Below are 21,690 nucleotides of genomic sequence, written 5' to 3'. Positions count from 1 at the left end.
GCTCAGCTGCAACCAGGGCTTAAATAAACAGAGTTTGTGTGGGAAGGGCACCTGCTACTTCAGGGGGCCGCCCTGGTTAGCTTGGCCAGTCTTTGTTTGAAGGACATAACGCTCAAAAGCTTAAACACTGGACAAACTGCTAAAGGTACAGCTAAACAACATCATACCATTGATCTACTCGTGGCTAGAAAAAAGGGAGAGAGGCAATCCAAAGTCCTTCAGGCTGTGAAAGGTCCCTGTGGGTTGGTGCTCGTGTGTGGCAGCCCCAGCTGCCTCCTCCGCTGTGCAGTGCTCGAGGAATGTCTCTGACGGTCTCAGTCTGGTTTCTCCTCCCTCACCCCCACTTCTGAATTTGGAGCAGCATCCACCCGAGATCCTCGCGAAGAGCCGGGAGCTTTTCTATGGTCAGGAGGTGAAGTAGGAGCTCTGCATGGAGTAGAGTCGGTCGATGGGATTGCCCACGCGGGCCTGGAGGAGGTTGGCCTCAGCTGTGGACAGCAGGCAGTCTCCCAGGTGGCTGATGCTGTCGCTGTCCATGTCGTGGAAAACTCCTTCTGAGTCTGGAAGAGGAAAGAGAGGGAGATAAGTGGGGACGTGGCACAGGCACATTCCATGGGGGGAGCTGGTGTGTGGCTGCATCACAAAGATAAACCACCATGAGCACGAGGGGACCCCACACCGGGACCAGCACCGGGCACGGCTCTTCCCTCCCTCACCCAAATGTCTCTCCTTGGAGAGAAGACCTCAGGCTCACTCCCCAGACCCCACCAGAGCTCAGCCCGAGGCTGTGGCCTTGCCAAACTTCCTCTGAGAAAGGCTCTGAGCTACATCCAAGTCCTGTGGACCATTGGCAGGGTTGGATTTGTGGCTTGGGCAGCTTTGGTGCAGGGACACGGCTTCGGTGCAAGCTCCCCGGCGCTCTCCTACCGTAGGGGTGCAGATGGTCTCCTGGCAGCTGGGGCGGTGTGAGCCCTTGTCTGTACAAGTCTGTGCTGTAGCCGTTCTGATCCAGGGGCAGCAGCTGCTGCTGGGGGATGCGAGGATAGGGAACCATCAGCCCGTCCAGGCCGTGAACGCTTGCACCGTCTAAAGACACAAGCAGTGGGATGGGTTGGAGAAGGGGCGCGCAGCACGGGTACAAAAACATGACCCCAACTGGAGTCAGCACTGCTCAGGGCATCCCTGCAACACGGATGTAAGGTTATAAACATCCACGCAAGGTTATAAAAAGGATCCTCTTCCCAGGAAGAGGACACGCATGCTGCATCACGAGTACCCCTGAGTCCCGCCGAGCATTTCCCAGCACCATTCCACCGTTGGGGTCACTGACAACTTGCACACCAACTCAGCCACAACCTGCCTGCTCCCTGCTAATCCCCGTGTGCATTCCCTCTTCGATCTGTTCGAGCCGATCCCCCCGCCCCAGCCTGCAGCCCCCGGTGCTGTCGACGTGCCCCCCAGCTCCTCACCTTCGCTGTCGTCGTTGCTCTGCCTGCTGTTGCGGCCGGTCCCCCTCCCGCTCCCCAGGCGAGGGTTGCCCAGCTGGTCTTGCTCCTGCTGTTGCTGCTGCTGCTGCTGCTGCCTGCGAGCAATCTTCTTCATCTGCAAGGAGACCGAGACCCCAGATTTGAGGCTCTGAGCAGGGGGGAGAGGCAGCAGATGACTGCCACCTGCCTTTCGTCGCCACCGAGCATTGCCATGGTATATCCCTGCCAGGCTGCTCGGGGTGACTCCTCTGCAGTCACCATCCTCTATATCCAGCCAAGACAAGCCCTGTGAGCAGTGGGGCTGGCAGAAAAGGCTGTAGGATCTTTCTGGGAGATGCCACGCACAATTTAAAAAGCAAAGGGCTTTGGTCTACTGCAAGGTCAGGTTCTGCTTTCACCCTGTGCATTCTGCACCACTGGAAAAATTTTCCCTGCAACTTCTAGAGGGAAGAAGTGGGAAATCCTTCCAGTCTTCCCAATCTCACCGTGAGGGGGGAAAGTAGCATGTAGCAAAAGAATAATAAAAAAACAAAAAGGAGAACATTTAAGCTCTGCAAACGTCTATAGGTTTCTTACATTCCTCTCCAGGCTTTTGCTATTATTAGATCCCTGTTGCACAACGAGGTGGACCCGTGGTTTGGTCCCGTGTAGCTGTTCTGTTCTGACCAATTTTCTCTTTTCCTGTTCTGTATTTCCTTTGAATTGGATCAGTGTGTGATATCCCAGACGTGTCGGGAACACAGCTGTGGGGCAGGGACCGTTGCTCACCTTGGCTCTTTGGTTCTGGAACCAGACCTGCACCACCCGCACGGTCAGGCCTGTCTCAGCTGCCAGGGTCTCCCTCACCTGTCCGCAAAATGAAGGGAAGGAGAGCAGAATCAGAAATTAATTGCGCTTAAAAGGGTCCAGGCCTGCAACCGTGTAACGGCCCCGTCATACCTTCCTGCAAGGCTTGGAGGAAACCTCGAAGGAAGCCTTGAAGGCCCGCCGCTGCTGCGTGGTCAGGATGGTGCGCGGGCGCTTGGAGCGCTTGTGGTCTTTGCTCTCCTCGCCGCCCTTGCCATGCGAGTGGCTGCCGTCTTCATCCTCACTTTTCACTGCAAAAGAAGGTTGGGAGCTGTGGCTCAGCAGAGAGCGGCCTTTCTAGGCCATCTCCCAGGGCAAGGATTCAGAGAAACGGTCAGTTTTGCTCCTCATGAGGATAAATTTGGGCCAGAAGCGCAGAATGAGGCCAGGAGAGCTCGCGGGCTGAGCTGTGGCTCAGGGGAACACGGTCAATAAGAGGTGGTGCTGAGGGACCAGCCCGGCCCCGCACCTTCCATCCCATAATGTCTCAAATCAGCCCAGCCAACCCTCTCCAGACACACCAAATAGATCGAGGTACCCCCTGGACTGCCCCTCTGCCTTCACTGAAGGGACAAGGTGCCACAACCTCCACCCACCTCCTCCTCCTCTGGAGCCTCCCCTGGAGTTAATTAGGGACTGGCAGCAGAACGAAGAGCTCACAGGGATGAGCTCACCCCTTCCAAAAACCACCGTACCCTACAAACCCACCCTGCCTGCCCTGCTCCCCACCCTCGGTGCTGCTCCAGCCCCTCACCAGACTCGGTGGGAGCGGGGCTGATAGCGCTCAGCATCTCCTTCTCCTTCTCGTAGTCGCTGCGGCACAGCAGCTGCCCCTCCTTGAGCACAAACTCGTCCCCCCGCTGCAGGCGCCGCTCGCACTCGCAGCAGTAGAAGCAGTGGACGTGGTAGACGTTCTCCAGCACCCTCATGATGAGCTCGGATGGGGCGATCGCCTTCAGGCAGCTGCTGCACTTGGTCTGGAACAGCCTGCGGGGAAGGTCCTGGGGTTAGGCACTTGCACGGGGCTGCTGGGGCAGAATCACATAACCACAGAATAGCCCCGGGGTGTGAGGGACCCCAAAAGCTCACCCAGGTCCAAGCTTTTGGTGGGAAAAGGGAGCCTGGATGAGATTATCCAGCGCCCTGCCCAACTGCACCTTGAAATCCTCCGGTGATGGGGACTCCACCACACCCCTGGGGAGGTTCCTCCAGGGATTGTTCTCAATGTAAACCATTTCCTTCCTGCATTAAGATGAAATTTGCCATGGTACAGCTTGTACCCATGACTCTTTGTCTTCTCCACGTGGCTCCTCGTGGAGAGAGAGCTGTCATCCACTTCGTAGCCACCTTTAAGTACCAGAACACCGTGATGAGGTCCCCCTGAGCCTGCTCTTCTCCAGGGTGAAAACACCCAGCTCCTTCCATCCCTGAGGGGCTCAGGAACCAAGGAAGGAAGCGGGTGGATGTGTGGAGCCGCACATCCACCAAAAAGTGTCCTTCTCGGGGGCTTCCTGACCACCTATAACCCCAGGGAGGAACGCAAACGTGCTTGGCCCATCAGGACAGAGCTGGGTGTCCCTTTTTCCTCTCCAGGGCTGTTGGCTGCCTGGCTTCACCAGGTTCATGGCAGATTTCACTGTGGACCCCCCCGGGACAGTCCCCAGGGCTTGGCAGAGCCTGGCGCGGGGAGTCCCACCGGGAGGTGTTTGTGCCCCACTCCATGTCCAGAGAGAGGAATAAACAACTGCGAGCGCCCCGCGCACCGAGCAGATGGTTCTGATGAAGTAATTTGGGATCTAAACAAATGTGAGCGGCGGTGGCTGCCGGCTGACAGCTTCTATTTAGCCACTTGACAAGAGAAAGTAATAAAATAGGGATTAATTAGGCTGTTGTTTAAACACACAGGATCTTCCCCACCAGCAGGGAACTCATAAACTGGGATTGAGAACAAGACTAGGTTAATCCTCCTGGCAAACTCTGTGGAGCAGGATGAAGAGGCTTACAGGGGTGGGCTCATCCCTTCCAAATACCACCATGGATTTGTGCTGTGCGGTGGCTTTCGGCTGCGGTGTCTGGGACATTCCAACTGGAATGGTGTGGGATTTCTCTCTCCTTTGTGTGAGTGCGTTTGCACGCATGTTCCTCGCCTTGCCTCTCCCTCTCCCTCTCTCCCTTTCCTCTTTGTCTTTCCATAATTCACACTTGAAAAATAATAACTGAATTTGAGACGAATTGCGGGGAGTAAAGAGCAGCCTTTTAGCCATAGCCTCAGTGTCTTACGGAAGGAGCAAGCTGGGAGCGTGTTCCAGGCACAAGCCCAGCCCAAATCTGGGCTGAGTTCAAACCTGTCCCTTTCCTAACACCGACATCCTTCTGTAACAGCAGAAGTGAAATAGTAAAAAGAAAAAAAAAGAAAAAAGAAAAAAGAAAAAAAAAAGGGGGGGGAAAAAAAAAAAACACAACTCAACAAAAAAACAACCCAACCCATCAAGAGAGCCAATCTGCAGTCGTGGCTTTCTGGGGCCGGTCAGGAACAAGTGACATGCGACCAACTATTCAGTTATTAATGTTCCTGGACTTCAAGCCCGGCTGGAGCGTAACGATCGTGTAGCTGGAGCCCTTGCCTGCTGCATTCTCACCCAGGGGTTCCCACCTTGATCCTGCCCGCTGGCCGTGGCACCACAGGTGGAGGGCTCCAGGTGGAGGAGGATCTGCCCACGTCGCTGGCAGGGGCTCCAGAGGCTGACCACGTCCTCAGCCCCCATTTCCAACTTGAATCTGCCTTGAATCAGCGGCCAGACTTTGTCACGTATTTGTTTTCTTGAAAGCAATTTATAATTTGTTATGCCAGTTGTGGGAACTCACACCGTTCTTTCAAAGTTCCTGTCCCTTATCCCGCAAACAACCAGTTTAGGAACAAGCGCTGAATTTCAGAACTGCTGTCCCCAAAGAAAGCTCTGCCATGCCTCGTTGTGTGCTGCTGTGTAGCTGAATCTGCAGCCACACATATAATCTGACTTTGAGACAAGCTGGCCCCACGCTCCCACCCGGTCCTGCTGAATTTTTCAGAGGTTTTCTCCTGTAGGGAGCCCAGGTTCAGCCCAAGAGCCCCAAATCCAGAGAATGGAGGTGGTAAGACCACAGGCCCGTCAAACCAAAGCTTTACTTCAACATCTTGGCCTGCCTCCAAGCAAGGAAGGGGAGAGTTTGGGAAGACATCGATGGAAAACTCTCTGTATGGATCCACGCTTGTGTTTCCTCAATTATTTGTACCCAGTTAGGTGCGCAGCACTCCTGGGGCTTTTCGTATCTCCACCCTCAGTGACATTGCTGGTTGCTTGGGCAAAATGTCCAGAAAATTGCCCAGAAACAGCAAATAAAGGAAAGCTTTGAACCTGGGTGCAGTGGGATGTGTGGAGCAGAGCAAGGAGATGGAAGAACAGAAGTTGGGGCTGGGAAAGGAGACCCATTCCCCTGCAAAGCAACAAACCCATTCCCCCCGCTGCTGTTGGGACCAGGCAGTTAGCAAGCCTCATGTGAAGATCTTGTCATGTGCCAGATTTCCCCGAAAAGGGTTTTTTTTTTTTTTTGTGCAGCTACCAGGTGAGGGAAGTGCCGTTACTGCAGCGTAACTCAATAATGCTTTTGGCACTGCGAGGCTCGCACACTCCATCTCCCAGCTAAGCCCCGAAAACAAATCCACTCTGCTTTGTACTAATTGAAGAAAACATTCAGCAAGCAGCTCATAAACACGGTGTCAGCTCGCATTACACAAAATTAAAATTCTCAGCCCCTCCAACACCAGGAATTCCTAAAGAGGCTGGTTTTAATATTGCCTGAATCCGTTTAAGTCAAGGTAATATTGTTTAGGTTGCCATAGGAACAAAACACATCTCCGTGGCTGGCAGTGGGTTCCGAGGAGGCTGGGGAGGCTGAGCGGCGAACGCGGCTGCCCGACGTCTGGGAGCGGCTGCCTGGAGAAACCACGCCGAGGGATGGTCCAAAACCGAAGCGGGTTCCTGGGTTCGTAATGAAAAGCGCGTTGAGGAGCAGCAGCGACACGAGCAGGATGTCTGCGAGGAGAGGGAGCAGCAGCAGGAGCCCTTCCGAGGGCTCGTAGCTCGCTGCTGCCTCATCCCGTTTTCTGAGAGGACCCTTGTGCAGTCTCAGCCTCGTGGTCCATGTGTCTGTGTTTGTCCTAAAATGCCCCTGCTGACCCCACTTTTTGGCTGGGTCTCCGCATTCCCACATCCTCAACACCCACATTTCCTCAAGAAGCTGTGTCTGATAAGATTTCTTACTGGAGCTGTGATAACACTATCAATTTTTATTCCTGGGGATGTTCAGAAACCATCCAGCAAGCAGAGGCACGTGCCTGCACACAGCATTCACAGTATGCATACAGACACATGTCCCACATCCTTACCTGCTTGCCTCAGATTAATTTTACCTTTGCAAAAGATAAGATTGGATTTTCCTGCTGGGGAAAGGCTCACCTTGATGGAAAAACCATCTGGAGCTGGGAGGCGGACGGGTTTATAAGCCTGAATGTCTTTGGGGATTGCAAGCTGCATGGCTGCTCACAGGTCAGCATCATGAGGGAGAATTGGGGCTACGGGGACAGATTTTGGCAGCCAGTTCCTGAAGCTGGTGGATGCTGGATGCAAGAAGAGCAGTGTGGGGAGAAGAGCAGTGTGTGGCGACCACACGATGTAGGGCATCGACCTGTACTGCTTTATGGCTCGGAGGCAGCGTATCTGTCACCCAACAAGGGTGGAGATACAGCACATCTTAGGAGCTTTGCTGCTGGAGGCCAAATTCACCAGCTGCCAATGCTGTTTCTGCAGGGAGACCAGCAGCAGGGCTGCGTGGCTGGCACAGCTGCAGAAAACCCCAAACGCTGCCTGCAGGAGCACACGCAGCAGCTCACTGATTCACAGCCTGGAAGTCCCAGTGCTGTTGCTCTACGGCTCCTTTCATGCCTGGGCACTCGAGCAATGCCCAGCACCTTTTTGAAGCCGAAATCTTGCTCAGCATCAGGAGTTATGTGATATGGAAAACAGTTTCTTTCCACTATTCAATTCCCTTGCTTTGGTGACACTTTCAAATGAGCGTCCTCACTCTTTAGTTACCATTAATTTGCTTTTCTTTTAATAACAGAGACCAGCTAAACAGCTGGTCAGACCAGCACGTTGTTCGTTTTCCCTTGGAAGTTCAGTAAAGTTTCTAAGCGTTGAGCCCAGGCACGAGGCATCACAGCAAAGCATCCTCTGCGTCCACCCCTGCATATTGCCAAGGAGCTGCAAACTGCTTTGGGGACTTCCCACCTCTTTTCAGACATTTCATGGACTGTGTTTATCAGATTCCAGTCCTGGTAAACCACCCCAGTGCCTGGCTGTCTGTTAATCCTCGCCGAGCATCCCCGTTGCGGTGCAGGATGAGAGCCTCTGACCTGCAGCAGCAGCACAGGGGATGCTGACCCAGGCCTGGGAAGGGTAATTTGGAGCGCGTACGATTGCATCGCTGGGATTAAAAGGTGTTAATGAAGCAAGGAGTAAGCTGGAAGGCCTGTGCTTCATGGAACTAGCTTATTTAGTTAGGGTTTAGTCAAAATGAAGCAGTCCAGGCTTAAGCAAGGTCTGTTTACTTAACACTGAGCTGCAAAATCCATTGTAGCTGGCTGAAATATTGAAGTGGAGCTTGCAAAGCCGCAGGCCAGATTTCGGGCTGGGGCTGGGGGCTAGGGGCGTGACGGGGACGGGGACACACAGGGGAAACAAGGAGGCAATGACAGCACAATATGTTCTTTCATTCCCTCCTGCACCAGCCAAGTCCCCTGGCTCGGCCATACAGAGTGGCACCGGGGCACGGTGGGGAAAAAAATTCCTTGTGCTGAATCTCTGGCTTCTTGCAGCAACGTTTGGGGCAGAGAGAGGGGAAATTGGGGGACAACAAGCTGCCCTCGGCTACCTCCAAAGCTCTTTGTGGGCTAGGTGAGTAGATTTACCCCCAGAAGGGCACTTTGTGCACAGAATTGTGCAAGGCACACTCAAACCTGGCCCTCGCCATCCATCGCTGGGAACACAACTTGGAAGGATGAGGGCAACGCCACGACCACAGAGAATGGAAGGATTTGGGGATGTTGGTTATGAAAAGCAAGCAGTCCACAGCATCTCACAGGTGTGGTCTGGCTTGTCCCGACCCCGTGAGTGCACCCAGCATCCATCCAGGAGCCAAGAGGTGTTAGGAGCCCTGCTCCCGGGGCTTGGTTCTGTTCATGTCAGAGATGGAAACCGATGCTGGGAAAAGATCCGAACCAGAAGCAAAACAAAACAAAACAACAACAAAAAAAAGCAAAACAACACCAAAGAGGTTCCCAAAGCCGGAGAGATTCATAAATATTAAAGTGACACGAGTGAAATGCTACTGAAAGATTTAATACTGTGCTGCTGCTCTGTCCCTCAAGGGGTTAACCCCCCCACTGCGAGGATATTACTGCCAGCACGGTGGCACCGAGCCATCACCATATAATCTGATGAACTCTTTTATTAAATTTCACAGGCCTGTCTTCTTTATTAAAATCTCCCAGAATTCATAGGGCGCCTGTCATATCACTGCTGAATGCTAACAAAAAATGCGTGTTTCTTCTTTTATTATTTTTTTTTCTCCCCCCCCCCTCCGAGGACCGCCGGGGAGGGTTGCGTTGTGGTGGCTCTGCCAGGTGAAGGGGAGGTGGCAGGGGAAAGCGGTGGGAAAGGCGAAGGGAAACCTTCTCCCTCTGCACCCCATGGGTGCTCCCCGTGGGCACGGCTCGATGGCAAGGAAAACCAGTCCCAAAATTGAGTTTTGCCTGCAAAAGCCATCTCCATGCAGGCACCCCATGGTGGGAGGAGCGGGGTAGGACCACACTTTGAAAACAGGTCCAGAAGAGAGGGATGGCAGTGGGACCGTGCCTGGAGCTGCTGCCCCCTGCCCCTAACACTCTGCTGGACATCCGAGCTGCCCTGAGAGCACCCTGCGAAGCTGGGGATGCTCTGGGTGATGTGTGCAGCAAATTTGGCAGCTCTCAAGCTTCTGTGATCACCCTCACCTCTACCATGCTGTGGCAAAAAGGTTCCTTCCCGGCTTGGATCCTATACGAAGCCATCCCTGAGCTGTGGGAAGGTGGGATGCACACCTGGGCTGTGCTGGCACTAGGCTGCAGCTTTGCTTTTGGGTCCTCTGGAGCACGCTTTAATGCTTTTTTTTTTTTAAATACAGATCGTGGGGGTCCCATCTTGGGCTGACCAGGGACAGGCAGAGCGGGCTGTGGGATGCCCAGAGCTCGGGCGCAGCGTTTATTTTTCTGTAGCTCGTTGAAAGTTGCTGCTGCAGCTCGGAAGCTCTGGTGGGGCCTTGCACTCGGTGCATATTTTTATCACTTGGTGCATATTTTTATCGCTTGGTGTGTATTTTTATCACTCGGTGATGTTCTGCCAGCTGCCTAAAGAACAGAGCAGAGCCCGATGCTGCTGCAGCGCAGAAGAGGTGAGCCCAGCCCCCTGCCTGCATGCCCAGGAAGGGGGGTGCTTTCCTCTCCCTTTGCAAACCAGCTCCTCTTCCAAGTGTAAAGCTTGACATTTGTACACAGCCTGGCTCCTGCTTCTCACCGAGCTCCGAGGAAGCTCCAAAAAACAGGCACCGCACCTCTGACGGATGCTTCAAAGCCCCGCACAGCGAGACACCCCCTCGAGGATGCTCCTCTCCTGTTCCCCTCTCTCCAGCCAACGAGACACGACCCGAGAGCTCGCCCAGGCTACGAGGGCTCGACGCCGGAGTTATCAATTCCTATTGATTTTGTCCTGCCTTATTGCGGGGCGGCGGGCAGCTCCATTAGTATGCCCGGCAGGAGAAGGGCTCCTGCGCTAGTAGCTAGGGGTGATATTACCCACCCCGATAGTATCCCGGCTCAATATCCTGTTTCTCCTTTTCTCATTTCCTGTTTGCAGGTCTGAATGCGAGCGTTGTCACAGCGCGAGGGGGGCTGGCAGGGGTGGGGGGAGACAGCAGGACAGTGTGTGCCGGGGAGGGGAGGGGGGGGCATTAACAGGGGGAGCTGGGGAAAGGGGGGGGGGGGGGGGGAGGCAGAAGGGCTGCCGACACTTTTATTACAGATTTAATAATGACAAAAGAACATCATTAAACATTCATTAGAATTATTTAATTAAATTTTACTTTGGAGGGGGAAGAGGGGAGAGAGAAAGAAAGAAGAAAAAAAAAAAAAAGAGAGAGATTAGATATGATGTAAAAAGCAATATTGATTGAGAAAAGAACAAGCTGGGGAGATGTGATTTAAATTAAACTCCGGGCTCTCTCCCTCTCCTCTCCGTTTTAAGCGAGGAAGGGGCTGTGCAGCAGCAGGGGGGGAGGCTCGAAAGCCAGCAGCAGCACCAGGACACACGTCCCTGGCAGGGCCACCGCGGGTGACACCGAGCTTCACCGGGCTGCCACCAGCAAAACGCCCCCGGTGCCATCGAGGGTGCTCGGATGTGACCGTGCCCTGATGGGGTTTTTACACGTCCCACAAGCTCCCTGCGTGGGTCAGGAGGAACGGAGACCCCCGCAGCGAGGGCACCAACGCCCCCTTAAAGTCCTTTAAAGCAGGACTCGTTTTGGAAATGATGCAAATGCCCCCCCGGCATGACCACGACCCCAAAATATTTCAGCACTGTGTTAAGGACGGAGGATGGAGAAGGTGAGAGTCTGCGAGCAGCCACCTTAGGAAAGGTTTTCGAAGGAAAATTGCCTTAATGAGTGGTCTGTGAGAGAGAGCACACCAAGCCAGTGTGGTCGGCTTCTGACCCCCTCTGTGGGGATGCCCTTAAGCAGCAGATGTGAGTTGAACAGAGTGCAGCTCGTATCAGGCACCTAAAAGAGATTTTTTAAACAGCAAAAGCTGTCCCGTAACAGGAACCCAGCCTTTAGCCTGAGGGAGATTTCCCCCAGCCTGTGATACAGGGTAAGAAGGAAGAGAAGGGAAGTTCAAAGTGGTGGGAAAAAAGAGTAAGAAGAGGTTAAAGTGGTGCATTGATTTTACAGGAATTGGGAAAAAGGCTCGGGATGGGGTTTCTGCAGGGCTGACCGCGGCTGTATCAGGGGGATCCCAGCAATGTGGGAACAGGCAGAGGTGCGGAGCTGCCACCGAGGTAGTTAGGGTAAGCTGCAATTAGCCACATGGAAGCCTAATTGTTAAAGGGGGCGAGGGAAAGGAAGGTGGAAGCACTCGATGGCTCTGGGTTGTAATTCGTTTTGGGAAGCTGCGAGGAAAGCAGGGGCCATGAGGAAAGAAGGGGGCACGAGGAAAGAAGGGGCCACGAGGAAAGAGGAAAGAAAGAGAGGATGAAGAAATGGGATGAAGGATTGCAAGCGCTGCCCTTCCAGTGCTAGCCAGGCTTGGAAGGGAGAGAACAACGACTATGGAAATGTGGGGACAGTAGCAGAGGGAAGGGAAGGGAAGGGAAGGGAAGGGAAGGGAAGGGAAGGGAAGGGAAGGGAAGGGAAGGGAAGGGAAGGGAAGGGAAGGGAAGGGAAGGGAAGGGAAGGGAAGGGAAGGGAAGGGAAGGGAAGGGAAGGGAAGGGAAGGGAAGGGAAGGGAAGGGAAGGGAAGGGAAGGGAAGGGAAGGGAAGGGAAGGGAAGGGAAGGGAAGGGAAGGGAAGGGAAGGGAAGGGAAGGGGATATTTCAGTTGAAGGGACCTACAAAGACCACCGAGTCCAACTGCCCGAGCACTTCAGGGCTAACCACAAGCAACCTTTCCATAAGTCACCTTCCCTTCAGCCCTTGCAGTCTCACCAGCCGTGGGCTCTGCACCTTGGTGCAAAACTTTCACCTGCTCACACGTCCTCCCCAAACTGCCACCTCTCCACCACTTCTGGAAGCACTAATCCCAGAGAAATCGCTAATCCTGGAAGCACCGAGGACCCAAAGCATTTGCAAGCACTTGATTGTTAATTTACATCTGTATTCTCTGCTGCAGGGGGCTGTCACCTTGACCCGTGGTAGTTTACTTTGATTTCCAAGTCCTTTGGGGTTCATATTTTCCTTTTCCTCATCAGGCACAAGAGAAAGCAAAAGATTTTAGAGGCAAGCCTGGCTGCTCTCGGACCGTGGTAAGAAAGCTGTGCCCACTCACGGCGTGGAATTTGGTGACGTGGGTCTAAGGGAGGCTCAAAGCCACGGGACACAAGGCAAGGAAGGAAAATTCAGGCCAAAAGAGAGAGAAATCTATCAGAGTAAATTACATTTAATTAAACCAGAAAAATAATGTGCGGCGCAAGGAAAAAAAAAAAAAATCTCTTCCTCCCCTATGTATTCCCCCATTAGAAAAACAATCCAACAGCGATGGGGAACAGACAGCACGTGGTGGCTGGTTTCTTAATCATGCTCAAGGCGCATCTGCATATTTCTTTCATTTTGCGGTGATTATAGAGTTAGTGTTTAATTTCCTGGGCCCTGTGAACAAACCAAGGCGAGGAACAGTGAGAACTGGGGTAGGAATAGCTTTGTGTAATTAACGTCATTAATCATGATGCTCGCGGTGGGAGACGGGGCTCAGCCACCCACCCGACGAGGAGAGAGGGAAGGCTTGGGACGGGGAAAAGATCGCGGCGAGCCCATGGCTTGGCCGTGCCCTAAGCTTTGGGGAGCTGCTTTGCTCCACATAAACCATGGATGTAAGGCTGCAAATTGTGTGTCTGGCTCCTTCCCAGCTTCTTCCCAGTTTCTTCCCATCTCCTTCCATCCCAGCTCCTTTCCAGCTCCTTCCCAGCTCCTTCCATCACAGTTCCTTCCATCCCAGCTCCTTCCATCACAGTTCCTTCCATCCCAGCTCCTTCCCAGCTCCTTCCCAGCTCCTTCTTCCTTCCCAGCTCCTTCCATCCCAGCTCCTTCCCAGCTCTTTCCCATCTCCTTCCATCCCAGCTCCTTCCATCCCATCTCCTTCCACCCCCTCTCCTTCCATCCCAGCTCCACCCTTGCTGCAGACCCCAAGCACTGGCACAATCGGGACAGTGGCAACCACCCGTGACCATCACGGGCTGCTTGGGAGCAGAAAGGGGGCTTGAAACGTCAGGTGCACCTCGCACCACCCTCTCTCCCTGCCCAGGGGGGCTGGAAGGAGCTGTGGGACGTTCCCTTTCCTCCTCCTTCATCTCCCGTTGTCCTCACGGAGGCACCCGCAGGGTCCGCTCGCTGGGCGTGCGGCCCCCATTCATCACTGCCTTGTCGCGGGGCTCATTATCTCGTTTATTTGCTCACTTCTCGGAGCGCTGTCACTTCTCGTTACCTGCCCCATGGGCGGCAGGGGCCAGGAGGAGACACGGGGGGACCCCGATGGAGAAGCTGGATGTGGCCGAGCAGGGCTGATGTCCTCGCCCGCAGCCTTTGGGGGAAAATCAGCACCTTTGGGAGCTTCAGCGCTCCGCAAAGCAGAGCTGGGCCAAGCAGGGGGCAGCCAGAAGCCCTTTCCCGAGAGCAGCGCCTGTCAGCAGCTCTTGCAATCCATCACGTTTTGTCCTTGAGTCCCCGCTCGTCAGGTTCTGGCATTTCAGGCGCATCTCAAGCATCATTTTTGAAATTCCTCGGGCCTAGGAAGCGCGCTGATAATTTCGGAGCTGGCTGTAACCAAACGTCCCGAACAGGGCAAAGTTTTTTATGCTCAAAAGCCAAAAAAAAAAAAAAAAAAAAAAAGAGCCCGTCACAAGCAAAAATCCCAAATCCTTCTGCTTTCAACACCAATTTCATCATTTTTAGGGCCTGACTCCCGCGCCTGGAATGTGTGCGGTTTGCAGACAGCGCCTGGGCTCATTCTGCTCTCAAAGCCCTGTCCCGGCGTCTGCCCCCCAGGGGATCCGTGCCCGGGGGGAGCCCTCCTGCAGGGCTTTAAGCACGACCCAGCCCGCTCAGCAGAGCTCCCTCTGGGTCCCCTCTGCCCCCCCTTTGCTTGCCAGCCTGGATTTGCAGCCTGGGTCCCCCCCCCGAAGGAACAAGGCAGCTCGCTGCCACCTTTGCCTCCCCATCTCCCATTTCTCACCTCCAACCCCAGCTCCTGGACTTCTCCCAACCTGCTCCACCCGGAAAATTAGCCCAAACCAGGTCGGTGCTGGATACCAGTATGGGTGCTGGATACCAGTATGGGTGCTGGATGCCACCCTGCGCTACGGGACACAGCAGGACGCCGCCGGGTGTCCCTGCAGTGCACCTCCATCACTATTTTGGAGGTGTGCACCCAGCCTGCTGCTCTCAGACTGGTTTTTGCAAGGCTCCCTGCCTCTGACCATCCCTACCCACTGCTCAAGACTGCTTTTGAGGCTTCAAAAGGTGAAGCAAGCTGCTGCTGCTCTTGGTTCAGGATCTGACCAAGTGGGGAAAAAAAAAACACCACTTTTTGGCCGTGGATATGATCTCCGAGCGCAGCAATAGGTGGGGAGGAGGATGCTTAAGGTGGGCTCGAGGTCAGCTTGGGCTCTACGTGATGCCTGGTCGGGAAGCTAACAACCCAAAGGCACCCGTGGGGGGCTGACGGACGGATTGTGCCGCTCGCCCCCTCCTCATCCCTTAGCATCCAGCCGGAGAAGCCGCGGGGATTCGCGCAAAAACGGGGAGCACGAGGGCACACGGAGCCCGCGCTCGATCACGTGGCGGCAGCGCGGCGATGGGGAGCCGGCGAGCCAGGTTCGAGCCGAGTTCACCCCGTATCTCCAGCGAGGACGAGCGAAATCATCTCCACATGGGCAAGAGGAGAGCGCGGAGGAGAGGGGGACGGCTGCCAGCGCGCGGCCGCGGTTCAGATCCCTCCCGACAGCTCCCCGGCAGCCCCCGCGTTGCCTGTCATTCCACAAAACAAACTTCAAAGTAAACAAGGCGCCCGGGACGGGGCCGTTGCAGCCACTCTATCATCCTTCAGGACTATTTTCCTTCCTCCCCCCTCCGTCCCGGCCCGAGCCGTTGCTGTTTGATAGCATTTACGCGAGCTGCCCGGAGCGGGATTTACAGGGCAGGTGCCTGAGCAAAGCGCAGGAGAGCTGGCGGGGCCCCAGGCGAGAGGGGAAGAGGAAAGCTTCCCAAAAGCCTTCAGATTGTGGTTTTATATGATAGGGACTGCAGAACAACATCCATCTTCGGGCTTAACATTTCATCTCTAGATCAACAGCCCGTTCCTTCCCCCACGTTCAGCTGCAGCTGCTGGCTTATCTCGCCATTAAAGCATTTTCCTCTTATTGCGCAGCTCGCATGAGGGGGAATAAATGCCAGATGGGTCTCCCCTCCAGGTCACCCTGCTGCAGCCACGGTCTGCGCCGCGGCCCCGGGGCGACGCTGGGTCCTGCAGCTTGGGATTAATCGCTGGCCAAACCCGGGAACTTTTTGGAGAGTCAAGGCCAAGAATGCGGACTCTGGGGGGAGCGGATTTCCAAACAGCAGGACTGAGAGTTTGCCTCCCTGGAAATTCCCATGCTGGGAGCACAAAGGTGCTGAGCAGACGCCGTCGGAAGCGCCCGGAGGACCGACTTTCAGGGCTTGCAGACCCTAAAGGTGTCTTTGCAAATCGGGCTGAGGTCCTTCGAGCGCTGCAGCGAGGTGGAGCAGACCGGGTCCAGCACCGAGCAACAGCAGCGTGGTCAAATTCAGTGCAGGGCGAGGGGAAATGGCACGGCCACGCTGTCCTGAGGACGCACAGCCTCCCTTTTTGGCCAAAAGCAGCGTGGAGCCCGGGGTCTCCACGATACCCCATGGAAACCCCATCACAAATCAGGCACCCAGCTCCTCGGAGGGACGAGGGACTCTGCGCAGACGGGTTTTGCCAACACATTTGTGTCTGATTACGCACAACCACAGCCACCAAACCCCCTCCAGCCACCAGCTCCTCCTAGCCAAAGCAGAGACCTGGCGGAGGCCCATCCTGCTCAGATCCAAGCAGCCCTTGGTGCTCACCCTTTTTGTGGCTGAAGGGTGAGGGAGAAGCCTCCTCGTGCCTGCCCGGCTCTCCCAGCCACCCCGGGGAAGCGGGCAAGCCCCGGTGTTTTTATTGCCATCCCCATCGCTGCCAAGCGCCTGCGTCACTGGTGGGGAGGAGGCTGCGCTCTCTGATGAAGCACAGAGGAGATAAGATCAGGCCGGTCAGAAAAGCCTTTAGAGGACGCTGCCAAACTCCAGCAACCCAGCAATGCCGTGGAGTGTCCGTGTGGCCTGCCACCACCTCCCCGGCCAACACCAAACACCCCAAAATTACGCCCATGTTCACGTCTTTGAGTTTTGCAGACAAGGCTGAGCTGGGGATAAACACGGTTTTCTTGGAAATATGTGCCAGACGGAGGCCCTGACTCGCTAACTGCATCGATGCCACCCTGCCCGTGGCCCCGTTTCTCTCATTTCTGCTTCCACACTCTCATGAAAAAGCACGACCTCCACCATCCCACTCTAGCTTTTACCCCTGCTGACGAAATCAAGCTAAAAAACAGATTTATATATTTTTTTTCCAAATAATCCCACACGCAGCACTGGCTGTGTTTTATCCAACGCACAGGGCAGAGCCCAGCAGTAGAGGGAAGCCACGGGTTAATGTCGGGGTGCCTGCTTCCATGCTGCACCTCCAGATTCGCGCTTTAACACCTCGTTTGATCCACACCATTAAAACGAAACAACAAGCAGAGAAAGGCAGCAGTCCTTCTACTCTTGGAAGCCCTGGCAAGTTGTTCCAGAGGAGAACTTGGTGGCGGCCGCCCTGCTGAAGGGCCAGGGCTGCCACCACGAGCAGAGCCAAGCAACAGAAAGAAAACCAGCACAGCCCCACGGCGCATCCTTTGGGACGGGCTCCTCTGCACCAAGGAGCGGGGTCTGGCTCCTGCCCCATCACCAGGACGCAAAGCATCCAGCTGGGACCATGTCTCCGAGGCTCAGCCTCCCTCCTTCCATCCCAGCAGCCGAGGAGAGCGTTTGATCCCAATATCGTGGCGGAAAATCAAGACAGCCAGCACGCCTCCGTGCCCCTGCTCACCTCACCTGCTGCTCGCCACCCTGCGTGCCACCGGTGGCCGCGCTTCCAGGACCCCACTTTGCACCAGCTCCCTCCCCGCCTGGAGACGGTCAGCACCGAGCCCGACCCCCCCCCAAAAAAAATCACTTACTTCTCGTAGTCGTGCTTGCAGTAGAGCTGCCGGTTGCGGCAGTAGCAGGTGCCGGAGAGGGGCTGCAGGCAGACGGCGCATTTCACGCAGCCTTCGTGCCAGGAGCGCTCGTTGACGCGCAGGAGGAAGCGGTCGGAGATGGGGGTGTCGCAGCCGGCGCACACCTCCCGCATTTTGGGGTCAGAACCTGGGCAGCGGGGAGAAGGCGGCGTGAGAAGGAGCTGGGCTCTGCCCCGGGGCGCATGTTCCGTGCAGGGGGTGTCTGGCTTTTGGGAAGGGGCGACGCTAAGCCTCGCACAACTGTTTGCTTGCACGATTACCTACTGGTTTGGGTGTTGTATTTTTTTTTTTTTTTTTAAAAAAAAACACCACGTGGTGTTGGTGTCAGCGGCTGAGCACGCACAGGAGGGCGAGAAGGGAGGCTCGGCATGGAGCTCAGCCTTGAAAATGAAGGCAGAAGTTGGCCCTGTGAAAGCAGCAGCAAAGCTGCTCCTGCGAAAGGGTTTCTGAGCGGTGACTTCCAGGGGAATCGTGCTCCTGGCATCGCACGAGCTGGATGTGGGGACCACGCACAATGGAACCAGGGAGCCGACGTGGAGCAGATCCACGCAGGAGGTGGTGGGGCTGCAAACCTTGACCCAGGCCAACGCACAGCCCCGGGGGTGAATTTTGCCCACTTTCACCCCACGCTCGGTGCTGAGCTGCTTAAAAGAGGAAAGGCTGCAGAGATTTGGGATATATATATATATTTTTTTTTTCCCCTCAGCGTTATCAACATGCAAATCTATGGCTGCTCTTCAAAGGCTTCGTCATGATAGCTTCAAGGTAGAGGAGTGAGCAATAAATGCGCTATCTGCCGCGCTGGATCTGGGCTGCAGGCTGAGCCAGGCAGAGACGCCCCCTCCGATGCGCACAGCCTCCGCGGTGCCAAGCTCCTTGGCTTTTACGAGTGTTTATCGCCATCCTCTCCCTCCCCAGCCTGGGAACACCTGCCCCAGCAGAGCTGGAGGAGGACGGTGGCTTCACGGGGATGAAGATGCCGAGGGGAAACAAGGTCTAGGAGGAGCGGGGGGCTCGGAGGGCTCGAGCCCTTGGCGAGCAGCAGGACCAGATGCAGGTCACTGCTCCGGGGCGAGGAGTGGAGAGGGGTTGTGCTGGCCAAAGAGGGATTTGCACCAAAACTGGGCTGGGACACATGGAGGAGCCCTGACCCAGCCCCTCGGCAGCTGGCTTTCCAGATTTGTGGGCATCAAAGCTGGAAATTGTGTGCCCCGGGTGCAGAGGGGGCATGGAGCAGGCAGGGCTGCTGCAGGGACAAAATGCGGGCGGGCAGAAAGTGTCTGCATGCAGGAAGCTTTCCGAGCGCTCACTCTGCCCAAGTTTAGCTGCAGTCAGAGACGGCAAAGCCACAATGTCCTGAAATCATCTGAAACCGCAGCAAATGTGAGGGTGGCTCTGGGAAATTTGGGTAAAGGCAGGTGATCCCCTTTGCATTTTGGGCACTGCTGCCATTATACCAAGGCAGGAGGAAATGTCGGCAGGGAGTGAATTTGAGGAATTTGGGTTTGCTACACCCACAAGGACCTCCAAAAAAGGGGGTGTGGTGGGCAACAGCAGCTTCTGCCACGTTTCCTGGGGTCCTGCACCACTGGCATCCCATCCCAGCTGACTTCAGCTGCTTGCCCAAGCCCCTCACGGCTCCTGGGCTCAGCACAGCTTCTTAATTGAGTGCTGGGGCTTGGAAACGGGACAGCAGCTCCTGTGGGAGGGGGACAGACCCTGAAAGCTTGTGCTTCTTGCAGCCACCCTGAACGGCTGGGGAGAGAGCCGGTGTCGGGGCTCTTGGTGCTGCAGCGAGCCCAAAATGCGTTCCTCAAGGGCAGAGGCACGGCTCTGTCCTCGCTGCAGCCCCTGGAAATGGGGATTTGAGCTCAGGAAGGTGACAAATGAATGTGTGCCGTGCTGGAGCAGCAGCACAACGGCACCGGGGCCGTGAGGAGGGCTGTGATGGCGCAGCACCGGCACAGTGGGACCGTGGGTGCTCATCAAACCTCCATCCAGCTCCCCCTTTTTCCTCTGCTAGCAACTCCTGCAGTCAAACATTTCCACCCTTCTTGCATCCCGAGGGGCCAAACCGCCAGTGGGTTACGGTCTGTGGCCGACAACCCCGAACTCCTCTTTAATTTTTGGGGAAAAAGCAGGGAATCATTTCACGCCGAATTAGCCCAGGGCGGATAATTAAACAGCCGGGGAGCGTTTCATAGCAAAGGGGGGAGCGCTGTGAAAGGGAGAGGGAGAAAACTTGGGAGTGGAGGGGGTGGGCAAGGAGGCTGCTGGGGGGAGGAAGGGTCGGGATGCAGGGGCAGGGACAGCAGCGCAGCTCTGCCAGGCTGTGATTCCCACCAGAGCCTCGCTCGGTGCAAAGGCACGAAGGTGAACGATGCCCTTAGCACAACGCGAGCGGTGTCGAGCTCGGGGGGGCAGAGGGGATGTGAAAAGTCCCGGGAGAACGCCGGCTGCCTCCATTCCCCGGCGGGAACCGAAAGCAGAGGAGGTTCTGCCCTTTTCTGCCCCAAAGACCTCAGCTTTTTACGAGCAGCCGTAGAAATGCAACAGTTTGGCCCAGCCGCTGATGCTAACGAAGAGCAATTTCCACCCACCCTGCCGCAGCTCTGCGAGATGGGGCGAAGGCATCGGCGTGCCCGGGGGGGCAGCTCTCGGGTGCCTCGGTCTAAATCGTGTCCCTCCCGGCCAGGCCTTTCTGGGGTGGCCGGATCCGGCCTCGCTCCGTTGGGGAGCGGCAAACCCCATGCGGGGTGCGGGTGCGCAGCTGGGTTGTGCGTAAAATCAGCGAGGAAATGGGGGGGAGAGGGGCTCGGAGGAGGCGAAGGGGCTTTTTTGGGGTCAGGGCAGGTAAGGAAAGGTCGGATGCTGGGGCTGTCCCCATCCATCCCGCGCTCGGTGCCTCGCTGGAGTCACCGAACGCCCTAAGGACAGCAGCAGCCCCCCGGAGCTGTTTTGGGGTCGCAGGGGAAGGGGGTCGGGGGGGACATTTCGCAGCTTTCCCGGGGCTTGGGCTGTCTCCAAAGCATCAAACCGCAAAACCGGGCTGAGCCCGGGGCCGCTCCCGTTCCCTGCGCACCGGCACCGGAGCCGGTAGGGACGGAGGAGCGGGGACAGCGGGAGGGGGGGGCACGGGACGGGACGGGACGGGACGGGACGGGAGGGTCGGGGCCGGGCTCTGCTCGTTCCCCGCCGCCCCCGGCACTCACCGAAGCCCAGAACCGGCGTCGCCTGCTGCAGGCAGGACGGAGCCTCCTCCGTCTTCATCCCGGCGGCTGCGGGCGGAGAGCAGCGTTAGGACAGACCGGGGGGGACCGAGCCCAAAGCCCCCACCCAGCTCTGGGTGGGTTCCGTCGGCCCCCGGCGTTCTCCGCGTCCCGGTAAACGAACGGCAACGAAATCCCGGCGACGGCGGCGCGCACCCGCCCCGGTCCTCCCGGTCCCGTTGGGGCAAACCCCGACCTTGCCCCCGAGATCCCCGGGAGCCTCCCCGCCCGCTCCGGCTCCCGGAGATGCCGCGGCGGGGGTCGCTCCCCCCCCATCCCCAGCTCCGCGTCCGTGAGACCCGACGGGACCCCCCCCCAGACCCGCGGGCCGGCTCCCGGTGCCCGGTTCCCGGTGTCCGGTGCCCGGTTCCCGGTTCCCGGTGCTGGGCTCTCCGCGCCCGGACGGGGCGCACCGGGAGCGCGTCCCCGGGGTTGCCGTCAACCGGGTACCGGCTCCCCGCGACCCCCCCCCCGTGCTCGGCACCTACCGGGGCACCGGAGGCACCGGCACCGGTACCGGCACCGGCGCTTTTCGGGGAGCGAAGCGGGGCGCGAGTGTGCGCGGGGCAGAGCGCGCAGCCCCCGCTCGTGTCCGCGCCCGTGCCCGTGAGCGCCGCCGCCCCCCGCCTCCCCCGGGAGCGCGCCTGAGCCGGGAGCGCGTCGGGGGCCCCATCCCGCCGGGCCCCCCGAGCTGGAGCCCGCTGCGCGCAGAGCCCCGTCGGCGACTGTCGCGATAGAGGCGGCGCTCCCCGCTGGCGCCGAGGTGGGGGTTCCGTGGGAATAGGGCCGTCGTGGGGCTCCGCGCAGCCGGGCGCGTTAAGCCGCCGCTTTACCGCTCCCCGAAGGGCTGCCGGTTCTGTCGCGACAG

At 56.8% G+C, this 21,690-nt stretch overlaps 1 protein-coding gene across 1 annotated transcript; it reads right to left on the bottom strand.

Moving 5' to 3' along the window:
• Positions 1-405: 405 nt before the first annotated feature.
• LOC309889118 (LIM homeobox transcription factor 1-alpha-like) lies at positions 406-21,398 on the bottom strand (the record flags this gene model as incomplete). Its single annotated transcript, XM_082781828.1, has 9 exons — positions 21,311-21,398; positions 20,766-20,831; positions 17,494-17,680; positions 3,088-3,320; positions 2,427-2,584; positions 2,256-2,333; positions 1,470-1,602; positions 928-1,086; positions 406-560 (listed from the first exon to the last, which is right to left on the bottom strand). The coding sequence occupies exons 2-9, from the start codon at positions 20,821-20,823 to the stop codon at positions 406-408; spliced, it is 1,161 nt and encodes a 386-aa protein (XP_082637954.1). The 5' UTR covers positions 20,824-20,831; positions 21,311-21,398.
• Positions 21,399-21,690: the final 292 nt, after the last annotated feature.

The sequence above is a fragment of the Aythya marila genome (assembly GCF_965140915.1).
Source record: "Aythya marila genome assembly, chromosome: 32".
NCBI classification, from domain to species: Eukaryota; Metazoa; Chordata; class Aves; order Anseriformes; family Anatidae; genus Aythya; species Aythya marila.
The sequence above is the reverse complement of the archived record's forward strand: the minus strand, read 5'-3'. Positions and strand labels throughout refer to the sequence as shown.